The sequence below is a fragment of the Phocoena sinus genome, chromosome 2 (genome assembly GCF_008692025.1).
Source record: "Phocoena sinus isolate mPhoSin1 chromosome 2, mPhoSin1.pri, whole genome shotgun sequence".
NCBI lineage: Eukaryota > Metazoa > Chordata > Mammalia > Artiodactyla > Phocoenidae > Phocoena > Phocoena sinus.
The window spans coordinates 15,615,459-15,630,534 of NC_045764.1; the positions used below are offsets into that span (position 1 = coordinate 15,615,459).

Below are 15,076 nucleotides of genomic sequence, written 5' to 3' on the forward strand. Positions count from 1 at the left end.
TATCTCCTTTTTGCTGCTGTTGTAACTTGCCAAAGAGTAAAGGTATATGAACCATGTCTCATTAATATTAATGTAGGGGCTTCCCTGGTGGCACAGTGGTTGAGAGTCCGCCTGCCGATGCAGGGGACACGGGTTCGTGCCCCGGTCCGGGAAGATCCCACATGCCGCGGAGCGGCTGGGCCCGTGAGCCATGGCCGCTGAGCCTGTGCGTCCGGAGCGTGTGCTCCGCAACGGGAGAGGCGACAACAGTGAGAGGCCCGCGTACCGCAAAAAATAATAATAAATAAATAAATAAAAAAAAAAAAAAAAAAAAAAAAATATTAATGTATACTTTGGTATTTTGGTCCCTGAACACTGTCATTCTGTTAAATGAAATTAAAGCCCTGACAGAAATATCTAATTAACCCACAGTAAGAAAATGCATGACTGTGTCATAGTTAATAAGCAGTTCAATGTAATCATACCTTCCTCATTCTCCTGATCGGTTCTGTCCTTTGCACGGTGTGTGCTTAGAACCAGAATGTCTAATATTAATTCCCTTAATGATTGCTCATATATGAGTTAAAATGGATAGCTGCTCTCCTTTCAGATGTACAAATAATCTAGTTTCTTTTACTGAGAAGGACTGGGAAAGAAATACCTAAACTTGTGTGTCTTAGACTAATTGTTACCATAAAAGGAGTCTCTGGGATTCAGTCATAACCACAGGGAGCAACGCTGGGCTCAAAGCTGGTTCCCACGCCCAGTTTACCAAACTCCCCAGAGCATCTGAACCACAAGTATCAGCTCCCTCTGATGGGAGGAGGCTTCCCAGGGCCAGGTAAGCAGAGTTGGGATAATCTCCTTCTGGCCATGTGCTGTCTCTAGGAAACTTCACTAAGCTCAGAGGCATTGCAGGAGAACATCCTACCTTAATGAGGACCTGAATGGACCCTGTGGCTTTTGTGGATATAAAATACCAGAAGCTCATGGTGCAGGCAGCGCTGGCTTCTTGCCACAGACCACTCTTGAGGTGTGCTTCTTCGCCCCGAAGGCCCACCGGAGTAGCCTCCAGATACAAGAAGTGCCCTGGGGACAAGATGGGATTCAGATAACGCAAAAATGACATCGAGTGGATTATGTTAGCTTTTCCATCTTCGGGTTTTTAATTACATTTCTAGGATCTGAACTGCCAAAGGTATTTCTGCTTGAAAGAGAAAGGAAATCTAGTAGCGTTGCCTCTGGCTCACTGACAGAGCAATATCCAACTGTCTCTGTTCTAGCAAAGTACTTCACGGTATGCAGATTAACTGACCTGACAGGGTATTTATGCCTTAGACTCAACAAGATAGTTATAGAAATTATTTCATGGACTCCCCAAACTCTCCAGTTATTGTAAAACAATGCAAAGACTGTCTATGAAATACAAATAGAGGGATATGACATACTTTCAAGAATTCAGTCGTCTGTTGAGTACATAAATGAAAGGCTGAGGATTTTAATATACAACACACAAGGAAAGATATTGAGTTTTCTGCTTGTGTATCCAAATATCCCAAACATTTTATGTATGTATAGCTGAGTGTTTGAATGAAACTTACACCTACCTTTCTTTGTCATGGCTGGTCTGGCTTGGAGAGCTTTGTTTTATCACAGGCCTGTGAAATGTCAGTATTTCCTACTCTGTAGCATCCAGGAATTCAGGATCCCTTCTTTACTCTCCTAATGTCTTTTGCCCCTTGACCAATGAATCTGAGACCTGACCTCAGCTCACTGTAGAAATGAGCCATACCTAGCACCCTTCACATAGATGACCTTACAGCTACAACTGCACGTCTCTACAGCTTTCTAACTGCTTTCCCCTTCATACAGATCATCTCATTTGATCTTGACAATCCCTGTTTGGTACACAGGGCAAATTCTATTATCTCCATTGGACAGATGAGAAGTTTGAGAATCTGAAAAGTTAAATGACTCTCTAATGATCAAATGAGTGGCAGAATTCACGGTTACTGATGACAAGTATGTGTCATTTAGGAAAGGTACCTGAGAGCAGCATATATTATCATCTATCTAAAATTATCAAAGTAATATTCAATTGTAATTACTCACTGTTATATGTTAAATGGTGTCCCCCAAAAGATGTGAAAGTCCTAATTCCAGTCCCTGTGACTGTGACCTTATTAGGAAATAGGGTCTGTGCTGGTGATCAAGTTAAAATAGAGTCATGAGGGTGGGCCTTAGTCTAGTAAGACTGTTATAATAAAAAGGGGAAATTCAGACACAGAGATAGACATGCATAGAGGGAAGACAATGCAAAGACAGAAGGAGAGTACCGCCTACAAGCCAAGTAGTGACTGAAGCTACCAGAAGCTAGGTGAGAGGCATGGAACAGATGATTCTCCTTCAAGGACCTCAAGAGGAACTAGCCCTACTGACACCTTGATTTCAGATTTCTAGCCTCCAAAACTGTGAGACAATAAACGTCTGCTGTTTATGCCACCCAGTCTGTGGCAGTCTGTTATGCAGTCCCAGGAAACAAATACACTTGTTAAACGTTTGACTTAGTTGCCCTGGCACCACGGTGGTCTCTCCAGATGCTCTCAGGGAAGATAACGTGATGCTCACTGTGAATGTGATTAGAGTGACTGGAACAACCTAATAACTTACCATTTTCATTTCCAAGTGTGTGGTCTCTGGGAGGTCTTAGGCTTTGAGGAGAGCCAACCCCCAAAACCCAATCAAAGTTTTCAGCCAAAGAGTTTTGCCAACCACACCAGCCTTTTTCAAAAGTACAGGAGCTACCGCAGTCCTTTTCATCAGTATAATCTCCACAGTCGTCTACAAAATTACAGCTTTGCTCCGGTTTATAACATTTGCCATTCTGACATTCCCGATAACCATATGGACAGTAACCTAGAAAACAGAAAACAAACAAAGAAAGGATGAGGAAACACTCCTAACACATTAGTGAGCTTAAAAGGTAGTAAGAGTAGATTCCCTTGAAGACGTAAAGAAACACAGTGTCCTTAGGAGTTTGGGACGTCTGACCCCTACCTCTCTCTCTCCTAATCCCCTCTAGGTTCTCGTCTATAGATCACTCACGAGCATCATTCAAAATGAAAAAAAAAAAAAAAATTGAGCATCAATTTATTGATCTAGGAAAGTATCCCAGTCCTCCCCAAATACAGCACTTCCTGTAAGCTATACTCAAAAAATATAAAAGCCAAAGTGAGGCTTTCCATTTTTTGTCCTGAAATAAAATCTTTAGGGTAATAAGAGTTTATATATTACAGGGTATTTGAAAGTACATTCCATCAGCATCCTTGCACTCCAACATTTATCAGAAGCCAAACATATACGATACTTCCTCAGAAGCAGGGACATGAATATACAAGTAATATCCAACTTTCCAACAGATCTTTTTTCCTCCAAAACATTTATTTGTCAGTTGCTTGGAATTTTAGGAGCCATTTCCCGACAAAGCCATGTCAACCGTAGAGACCTTTCCACAGAGTTTAAGATAAAGAGCAACGCTTTTGAACAGCTGAGCTCAAACTGGTTCTGATACTTATCAGTTATGCCACTTGGATCATACACTTGATGAGCTTTAGTGTCCCTATCTAAAGAGAAGGAAAAACAGTAAAAACTAGAGAAGTTAAGCTAATTAGAGAGACTTGTTTATATCACCAGTGCCTAGAACAGTGCCTGGCCCTTCATAGGCAATCAGTAAATATTAGTTAAATAAATGAATGAGCGAAAGTGTTTTGGAAATGATAAACCAGTTCAATATGCACAGTCAAGGTATTATTATTGTCCTGCTCCAACATTACAATAGAACATAACCACCATGGGTGACAATATTCCAGCAGGAAAAGTTGTTCCGAGATCCAGCTTGGGACATCAGCTTCACATTTGCTTTGTGACACTATAGTATCTGAAAGTTTTTTCCTTCCCATCTTTCTTGTCTGCCAGTTAGGGGAGCTGGTAATACCACTTTCTACTTCATTTTTAGATGGTAGCTTCCATGGCCTGAGGCAGAGTGTCTGAAGATTGAGGATTGGTGTGCATTAGTGGTAGGAAATGATTCAGGGATTTAATGGAAGGTGCTCTGGGAATTGGAAACTCCTGTTGATAAAATCTCATAGAAAAGCTTTTATGTTCTGGATCGGTCTCACATTTTAGAAAATAGATGGCTAAGAGAGAAGTGGCAGGAGAGAAATGGAAGGCCATGTAGAAACCACTGGGGAGGAGGCTGGTGTTCTGAACTCTCCTAGCCATTTTGTGTGCTAAACTCTTCTTGGACTGCACACTAAAGACTGCCTAATTAAATGGCCTTTACACTTGCAAAGCCTTTGAAAATAAGTTTCAACCATGCATTCTGTCTCTAACAAAACTTTCTTGTCTGGGTTAATTGCTACCATTTTCTTTTCTTGCAGTGTGGGATTAAACTATTTTTATTTAGGTGCCCAGTTCAGCTAGCAGATTGGAGGTTAAGACAAAATACCTTTGATGTTTCAATTACAGAGCTTGACTCAGAATTGTAACATTAAAGCATTTTTGAGCTTTAATGGAAATGGAGATCACTTACGTTAACGCTCTCATTTATAGATGAGAAAACTGAGGATTATAGATGTTAAATGACTTGCTGATTTTTCAAGAGCAGAAATGCAATTTGGACCCAGGTCTGTTGTCTTCAGAATTATTTTTTAAAAATCCATTGACTTGAAGAGCAGTGATAGGTCACCTATCACAAACACAAGACCACCGAGGGACAGAAATGGTGGTGTTGACTACTAGGTGCAGTATCTCTCATGGATCTGTTGAGAACCTGAGAAATTGCTAGATCATTTGATGTTATACAATTGATATTTGTATTGATTCTATCAATTCCAATTTGCGGAGTAAAAACAAATTTACTGGTTTTAAAGATGCTTTTCTCCAAAGCAAGTGAATCAAGCTAAGATCTAATTCTTTTAAAACACACAAGAAAATAACTTGGATGTGTTTCTAAATGGAAACATAGAGCCTGATATATTCCACAATCAATATAGCTAGTATTTTAAGATAGTCACAGTGATTAAGTTTTAGCGATCTAAAACATAAATACCTGCATAATTTAAAAATACAGTAATTCGGATATTACCCAAGATTAATTTTGAACAGAAAGCCCTCTATGTTAATAAAGAAAATTTCACTGCTATAATGCATTCTATTCATAAAATAACAAAAAACACTTTTGGTAAACATCAAGGGACATTATCAACTAATGTTATTTACCTATTTCTAAATTATTTTCCATGCCTGTTGTTTTGTCCAAAGAAATCAGCTACTTGAAAGTAGGGTGTATACCTTTAAATGATTCTGATATTAAGGCTTTTATGAAACTGTGTTCATTTTTACAGAAAAAAATATTCTTTAAATTAGGCAGTGACCCTGTTGATAGGCAGTTTAATTTTGTAAGAAAGAACAAAATTATAAAAGTTTAAAACCTCCCATGTAAACCTTAGAGACATCTGAAACTTAATACACTTCAATTCAAACTCTGATTCTTCCCCTCCAAACTTTCTCACTGAACAGTCTTTCTCATCTGTATTAATGGCAACTCCAGTTATTCAGAGAAAAAATATCTTGTAAGGAGCTCTGTATGGTAGAGTCTGACTTCACTTTTTGATGTATGACTTGATTGCTGAGAGCCCTTCCCATTGTGTTCCACATCTGGGAAAGCTGGTAAGAAAGTCCAGGTCCTCCCCCTGTTGGTAGAAGGTTCAAACTACGCAAGCCCCTACCTGTGCACAGGGATCCTCAGCCAGGTCTCACCACCTATAACCACCATAAAACTCTATCCCAGTTTTCTTCCCTCGTTCTCTAAAACTACTTTTGGACATGCCTAGGAGCTACCTTGATTTCCTAGAAAGCCTCATTATGTGAGTAACAGACATTTTCAAACCATCTTGGTGTGTATGTGCTGTCATCAGTCTTGATATCTGAACCAAATTTTGGATGACGGACCATCTTGTAATTGAGGATGGCCCCAAGTTCTAGGAACTGTAATAATATACACAACATTTTATCTCATAACTCACATGTAATCTTTCAGTGAATTCTGTCAATTGTCAATCCTACCATTAGAATATATCTCATTACCTCTACTGTTACTATTTTGGTTCAAGCCACTATCATTTTTTTGTGATTGTATTGCAGTGCTTTCCTTCCTGATCTCTGCATCCTACCCTTGCCCTGTATGGTCCGTTAAACAATAACGAACCATGCTGAGGTTAACAGATATAAGCTATTATATATAGAATGGATAAAAAACAAAAAACAAAATCCTATTGTATAGCACAGGGAACTATATTCAATATCCTATGATAAACCATAATGGAAAAGAATATAAAAAAGAATGTATGTGTGTGTGTATATATATATATATATATACACACACATAACTGAATCACTTTGCTGTACAGCAGAAATTAACACATTATACATCAACTATACTTCAATAAAAATATTACAAATATTTACAAAAATATTTACATGGTGATATTTTAAATAAATTGAATGTTACTTCTCTGCCCCAAACTCTATGTTATTTAAATACTATTCCCCATTACAAGGACCTAGGCCTTCTTGGGAAAATGGTCTGTTTGGGGCTAAGGAAAAGAAAGTCCAAGATGAGCCTGGGAATTTTTGTGTGTGTGTGCCAAAAATTAATGAAGTTCTCCAAAAATTACATCATTATGATGAAAGGTTGAACTACTGGTCAGAAATAATTTCAGCATCAAAATAAGTAATGAGAGGACTCTGGCTCTTAGCACACATAGTAAGAAAGAGTAAGATGGTATGAAATTATCCTCCATCCATAAACAACCAGAAGCCTGGGAAAAATCTATGAAACAAGTGTTCGCAGACACTGCACAACAGAAAGCACAGGATTGTGATCTCTCAGAGAAAGGGAAAGAAAGGCAAATCCTATACAGGATCATGCCAGACTTCTTCTTGGAGGAACTTTCTAGACTATAGCTCCAAAATGGTCAGCCCAGCAGAAAGTGAGGTTGCAGTGAGTTGAGAAGACAGAGTCTCAGACAGATAGAATTTGCAAGGCAGGGTGGTAGAGAAACAGGAGGTATGTAGCTAAGGAGATCCAGAGATATGCTTAAGGCTTTGCTGAATTCTAATTTTCATGTTTGCAGGGTAAAATCCACAAAGAGAGACAGAGAACAACTTCTAAGAAAACAATAACTAGGAGATATAAACTGAAAAATTACCAGAATTTACAGAAGACCAGATATCTTTGAGTTACTGCCAGCCAGAGTGGAGAGTCCTTGGCGAATAAACAGGGCATTCAGTAGGAAATCCAGAAAGGTACAATTTAGTAACAAGCAAAGAGACTCTAGCAGGAACTAGTCTCTAGACCATGGATTGGAACTACAGTCTCAGGACCAAATCTGGTCTACCACTTGTTTAAGTAAATAACATTTTATTGGGACTTAGCCATGCCCACTTGTTTATATATTGATATTATCTATGGTTATTTTCACATTGAAATGGTAGTTGAGTAGTTTCAGTCAGGACCATATGACCTGCACAGCTGAACATATTCACTCTCTGAACATACTGTTTTCTTAACCTCAACTTGTTTTTATTTATTTATTGTTATTTTAAATTTTTTAATTTTTTGATAAGAATACTTAAGTTCAACTCTTAGCAAATTAATTTTAATTATGCAACACAGTGTTATCAGCTATAGTCACCTTGTTATACATTAGGTTCTTATTCATCTTTTCTTTCTTTCAATATTTATTTATTTCTTTGGTTGCACTGAGTCTTAGGTGCAGCAGGCAGGCTCCTTAGTTGTGGCTCCAGGACTCCTAAGTTGTGGCTCACCAGCTCCCTAGTTGCAACACGTGGGCTCCTTAGTTGTGGCATGCGAACTCTTAGTTGCATGCATGTGGGATCTCGTTCCCTGACCAGGGATTGAACCTGGGCCCCCTTCACTACGAGCGCAGAGTCGTCCACTGCGCCACCAGGGAAGTCCCTCAACTTGTTTTTAAACTAGACTGCTTTAAAAAGAATACTAAATAAAGTTTGCTTTAAGTTAAAAAAAAAATTGACTGTAAAAATTTGCTGACTTCTATCTTAAACCTGTCTTTACAAAGACTTAAAAATAAGACTTAAATGGACCATAAAGAACTGTGAGCAACTTAAGTGTCTCTAGAACAAAGTTCAATGCTTCTTAAAGGAATTTACCAAACTTCAGCACTTAGCAACATAGAATTCACAATGTCCAGCATCAAATTAAAAATTAAGAGCATATGAGGAAGTAGGAAAATGTGATCTAAACCCAGGAGAAAAATCAGTCAATAGAAGCAAATATAGATAAAACAGAGATGATGCAATTATCAAAGAAGTTAAAGCAGCTATCATAAATGTGCTCAATGTGTTCACCTACAATTCTATAAAATTACAAAAAAGCTATTTGTACCAGCAAGTAAGTTTAGCAAGGTTACATGTCATCACTATACAAAAATAAATTACATTTCCATGTGCTAGAAATAAGTAACTGGAATCTGAAATTTAAAAAAAATCCTTTAAAATGGCATCCCCAAACATGAAATTCTAGGGATAAATTTAACAAAATACATGCCCGGCCTTTACACTGATAACTACAAAATATTGATACGAAAAGAGACTCTGAATAGATGGAGATACCTATCAGTTTTATGGATTATAAAACTCAATATTGTTAAGAACTCAGTTCTCTCCAAATTTAACTATAATTTCAATATAACCCCAATCAAAATTTCAGTAGGATTTTGTATAAATTAACAAAATGATTCTAAAATGTGTATGGAAATGCAAAGCACCTACATTAGCTAAAAAGTTGGCAGATTTACAGTACCTGCTTTCTATATACACTGTAAAGCTATAATGGTACCGACTTATGTACCGACAGATTGCTTAGTGGATCTGGATGTACAGTTCAGAAATAGACTCACAAATATATGATCAACTAATTTCCAAAAAAGCTGACAAGTCATTTTCACCCAAAAATGCATAAACTGAATCTAATTATGAGGAGAAATCAAAAAACATGAATTAAGGGATATCCTACAAAATAAAAGGCCTATACTTCTCAAAGATATCAATGTCAAAAAAGACAAAGAAAGGCTGAGTATCTGTTATAGATTAAAGAAATCTAGAGCTACATAAAAACTAAATGTAATGCATGATCCTTGATTGGATCCTGAAAAAATTAGTCAACGGAAGCAAAAATAGACATGACAGAAATGACGGAATTTTCAAAGAAGTTAAAGCAGTTATCATAGATGTGCTCAATGTGTTCATCTATGATTCAGGTAAAAAGCAAAAATTACATAAAGGATATTTTTGGGGCAATTGGTAAAGTCTGAATGAGGCCTATAAACTGGATAATAATATTGTATAAATATTAAATTTTCTGATTTAATCATTATACATTAAATGACTGTCCTCTATTTTAGAAAACAGACTATGAATTATTTAGAGGTAAAAGGACGTGATGATGTCTGCAACTTACTCTGAAATGACTCAGAAGAAAGTAAGTTTATATATAAAACGAATGGGCAAACTGATAATAATCTGTGAATCTGTATGTAGTATATGTTTGAGTTCTCTGTATAGTTCTTGCAATGTCTCTCTCAATTGGACACTACCACAAAAATTTTTTAAATATAAACTTTTGAAAGTTAAAAAAGTAAAATCTTCCGATGGCACCCCATCTCACTCAGAGTAAAAACCTCAATCCCTGAAGTGGCCCACACATACTGTACAGTCTTGCCTCATTCTCTCTCTGGTACCACTGCCCTCCAGCAAAGGACTACAAGGCACACATCTATAGCTGAAAAGAAGTTGGGTTTATTACTCATTGTAGTGATGGAGCACAAATACCCTCGGGAACCACAAGGCAGCTCAGTAAGAGAGTATTAGAAGTGACTTATTATAGGATTAGGGCTTTGGTTAGGTTATTTTGGGGAGGCTCCAAGGAAGTGGAGTTTTGCTCCAGATTGGGTGCTGTCAGGAAGCAGGGATAACTGGGTGCTGTCAGGAAGCAGGTATCTTAATAATTCTTATATAACAAAGGGAAGACTAGAATAGGCTAGAGTTATAATTGGTTAGGAACAGGTTTCATTCGTATGAGTAAAGATAGCGGAATGTTTGGTCATTCTTTTTGCTGAAACAATGTCCATGTTTCGTCTGTGTTCAAGCACAGTCACAGAGTGATCTTGTTTTCGTCTAGCTCCATCATGGTACCAGAATGGCTTTGTCTGACGCTGACACCCTGTGAAATTGTTTACATTAAACAGGAGAAACACCAGCTCATAGCAACCCCAAGGCCTAGCTGACAGTTCCAGGCCAGGTCCTGAATGTCAGGGGCTGCGTTTCTTTTTCTCACTTTGTAATTCTATTTATGTGGCAAGAGAGTTCAGTGGAGCAGCAAAGCCTTCTAGGTGATATGAGGATAGAAAATAAAACCCTTCTGGCTATGGTCTTTGCAGTAGGTAAACATGGCAGACCAGGTGCTTTGGGAGATGCTGAAACATGTGAAAGCCCTTCCTATTTGTTATTTTTTAAGCATCTTGATATTTTCCCAGAGTAACTTGCAGCAAAAACTTGAAAATACCAAGTTGCTGTGGGATCTCCTTTAATATTAGCACGAAGGAGAGAATATGTGGAAAGAAATTCCATAAAATAGATCATGGTAGCCTTAAAGAATTGACAAAACAAAACAAAACAAAACAAGTAGAGGATTCATGATTTGCGTTAAGAAAAAGAGGAAAGCATGGAAGGAAGTCTAAACAGAAAAGAAGCCTCCAGGGTTTAAGGAGAAGGAACTAACGTGATTCCAACGGACTGTGACTGCAGTACTGCTGAGGCTTTAGTTTAGAACAGCAGCATTCCATACTTACATGTTTCCTGGGCAATGCTTACTAGCCATAGGCTCAGCCCTCAACTGGCAACAAACCGCCTATTAGCCAAAATATTGTGCCTGCAGCCTCCATCTTCTTCATTGCAAATAGTAGCAATCCAAATACCCAAAGAGCACTTTCTAACGGTCTTGCTCAGCGTGACAAAATTTATACTAACAAAGTTACCACTCATGTTCATTCAAAAAGATATTTTCAGAAAGAACAGTTTATTTCTCAACTTCTTAATTACTCATTTTTAATACTTTACATCGAAGAAATGTTAGGCTGACATTACATGCTAACATTCACCTAATTCTATTAGAAGAGCACGCAAATGAGAAATACGAAGGAACCTATAAAGATAAATGTTTCTTAATAATTCTGACTTGGAGAAAATTTCTAATGTCCTGGTGGTGAACAATTTGCATACCTTGAGTTTTGAGTGTATCATATTTAGTAAGGTAATGAGTTTAATCATTAAGCACCATCATTTTCTGAAGTCTTAAATTCAACTATCAGAGAAGGGACATGAAGACGGTCCAGTGGATTATTTTTGCTGTCAGGAAATGTAAACTATAACAATCCTTTGTTTTCTTTCAGTGTACCTAATAGAGGCTTTGCATATTTACAGAGAATTATTTTTATGAAAGACATCGCAAATGGAGCTGCTGCCATAACACAGAGCTAGAGCCACAAGTATGACCCAGGGCTAAATCTCAAGATAAAAATCACGTTAGGAAAATTATATTTTGTACTTTTATGCAGTTGAATTTTTCAATCCTTCCTTGAATGGTTTTTGACAATCCAACATTGAATAAAAATCTTCCATATGTTTTCTAGTGTTATACGATTACTATATGTTATATGATTCATTTTTTTAAAAGATTTTAAACCTTTGATGCACCTGAAGTTTACTTTGGCTACAAATGAACAACAAGATTTTTAAAGTGAAAAAGAGGAATACATACACAGGCACAACATACACATGTGCCCGTGTATTTATTGAACATCTCTGGAAAGATACATAAGCACTAAACAATTCCTCTGGAATTAGAAACATAAAGACTGAAGTCAGAAGAAAATGATTTTTTTAAATCTATGCCCCTTTTTGGTTATAACGTGTGTGTGTGTGTGTAATGAAATAAATATTTGTTTTACTTTAAAAAGAAATAGGCTAGAACAAAGGCCTGAACACACCAGGGCCTTATCCCAGGTTAAAGAAAGGGTTGAAGTAGTAAAGTTATACTATAATTGGGAAATCCAAAGGCTGAAGCTCCTTTGAGGAGTATTAACCTGAAATGAGTGGCAAGAATGTTGACAATTTTCTGGACACCACGGTTTATGGGAATTGGAAGACTGAACCCTCCACTCCAGATGGCTATGGAAAAAATGTTGAAATTAAGGGAGAACCAAATTTCAGTTTTCAAAAGGAGATATAAGGAATGAAATGCCCTGTGAAAATATCTAAGATCTGTACTAAATATAGGGTAGTTTATGAGTTGCAAAATGTAGAGCAAGGGTTTCCTTGGTGGCGCAGTGGTTGAGAGTCCGCCTGCTGATGCAGGGGACACAGGTTCGTGTCCCGGTCCGGGAAGATCCCACATGCTGCGGAGCGGCTAGGCCCCCCGTGAGCCATGGCCACTGGGCCTGTGCATCCGGAGCCTGTGTTCCGCAACGGGAGAGGCCACAACAAGTGAGAGGCCTGTGTACCGCAAAAAAAAAAAAAAAAAAAAAAAAATGGTAGAGCAAAAAGGGAAAGTGAGTAGTGATAAAAGAGAACCTGGGAGAAATTCAGTAGTCCCCCTTGATCCCTGTTTCTCCCTCATTTCCCATATTCAATCAGTCACTAACAGTTTCTCATTTTACCTTCTAAATATCTCTTAAATCATCCACTTCTCTCTCCTTGACTAATGAAATAGCTTCCTAATTGATTGCTCTGCATCTATTCTGGTCCTCCTGAAATTCATATCCCACGTTTCAAGTCCAGTGATGTTTTCAAAATGCACATTGGATCACCACCCTGCTTGAAAGCTTTTCATGGGTACCTATCACAGTTAGGGAAAAGACCAAATTTGCTAAGTTGATGGAGAATCAACTCAAAGTCTGTTCGCTACTCACCTTTCCAGCCTTCTCTCTGATCATGCTCTCCCCGTCAACTCCCCACCACAAACCTACTGGCCTTTTTCCAGCCCCGCCAGCCACAGACACTTTATACATGCTGGACCACCTGCCTCCCGAGCTCTCTCTTTGAAAATCTTGCAGATTTCAGCTCAGTCTCTACCTCCTGCAGGAAGTCTTGATTGTTCAAATCCCTCTACTATAACCTCTTAACATAACAGGCAGCTCTTCTTCAAAGAACTTTAATAACATCGTGTTATACTTGTCTGCATGGTTATTTGCATTATGACTCTTTCCACTGCTAGTCAGTAGGGTCCACAGGGGATAGAAACTGGCACGTATTTCAAAGGACTCACTATACATTTGCTGGCTGAACAAAAAAATGAATGAGTGAGTATGAACGAGCTGAATAAAGCAAGGAGGAGGGCATATAGTGAGTGAGTGAGAGCCTCCTAGGAGATGGTTGACTGGAAGATGAGTTGATATTCTGGTTGTTGGACAAGGATGACAGGGATAGGGCTGTGTTTGGATTGATGAACTTTGAGATACCAAGACTGAGGCTATTATACAGAGTCAATCACCTTGGACCTATTTGCTGTGATGAAAATAAACATTTCTAGTTTTTTTTCCTTTTGTTTTGGAAAGTGACAGTAGCTATTCAGTTTGTTCAAAATATACATTTTTTAATACTTTAAGCAAAGATTTACCTATTATGTCTATAGATAGAATTCATTATAGTCACAATCCCAATTTAATACTACCTTTAAACAATTTGATCCTATAACAAAGCAATTTCCATTTGTAAACACTGCTGACCTGGTTAATAAAAATTCTATGTAATGAAACTGAGACAATCATCTAATTCAAAGGGGAAAATAAAACAGACAATCTAAGCTAAATTCTATTAATAGGAAGCAAAACAAATCCACGGTATTTGTGTGCCTAAATGCTGCTCCCATTTGTGCAGTATATTATGTTTGAATTTGTTTTGGTTTAGGTAGTTTTGACTTAGTAAACATCATTCATAGTGAGTAGAGTGCAAAATCCTTTTAAAACAGGATTAAAATATAGGCTCCCGGGCTTCCCTGGTGGCGCAGTGGTTGGGAGTCCGCCTGCCGATGCAGAGGACGTGGGTTCGTGCCCCGGTCTGGGAAGATCCCACATGCCACGGAGCGGCTGGGCCCGTGAGCCATGGCCGCTGGGCCTGCGCGTCGGGAGCCTGTGCTCCGCAACGGGAGAGGCCACGGCAGTGAGAGGCCCGCGTAACACAAAAAAAAAAAAAAAAAAAATATAGGCTCCCTTTCCTTAAAATACATACCATCTAACTCGGGTAAAACTAGTTTTCAGTATTTGTGTGTATGTACCTGCGTGCATGTGTATGTGTATATATGTTACATATGTGTTGCACAATTCACACATATTACATATATACATGTGTGTGTATTTTGTGTATGTACATATGAAAGTATTACATGCATGAATATGCATATATATTAAAATATGGTTAAAATGACTGAAGAGCAATTTTAAAGTGAATGGTAAAATTAATCATAATGATAACTACTATTTATTAATCACCTCCTATATGCTGTGCTTTGCGCTAAGGATTTTATGAATATTATCTCTAATATTCATAACAACATTGTAAGAAATGTCATCTCCATTTTCAAATGTGGCAATTGAGGATAAAAAGGCTAAAGTATAATTTCCAATGTTATAAAATCAACCTTGTAATATATATAACATATACATACATATAGTATATGTCTGAAAAAATTTCCTAAATTTATTAAAATGTATCACACATGTACAAAATAATGCCATATTAATAACAGGTTGTAATGGCTAATGCTCGAATTATCAAATATTTAATTCTGTCTGGCTCTGTGGTAGGTGTTTGCTGTGCATAAATCATGTAATCATCAAAATCACCCGTCTGGTACACTGAACATCTATTACAGTGTTGGACTAGACAATGTAACTCATATTATCAAATACCTAATCTGATTAACCCACTCCAATCCAAT

At 37.8% G+C, this 15,076-nt stretch overlaps 1 protein-coding gene across 1 annotated transcript in view; it reads right to left on the bottom strand.

Annotated features, from left to right (window-relative positions):
- MALRD1 (MAM and LDL receptor class A domain containing 1) overlaps positions 1–15,076 on the bottom strand; it is a 592,374-nt gene that overhangs the window by 274,784 nt on the left and 302,514 nt on the right. Inside the window, 2 exon segments of the mRNA XM_032621667.1 lie at positions 911–1,068; positions 2,650–2,895. Of these exon segments, the coding sequence (XP_032477558.1) occupies positions 911–1,068; positions 2,650–2,895 (404 nt within the window).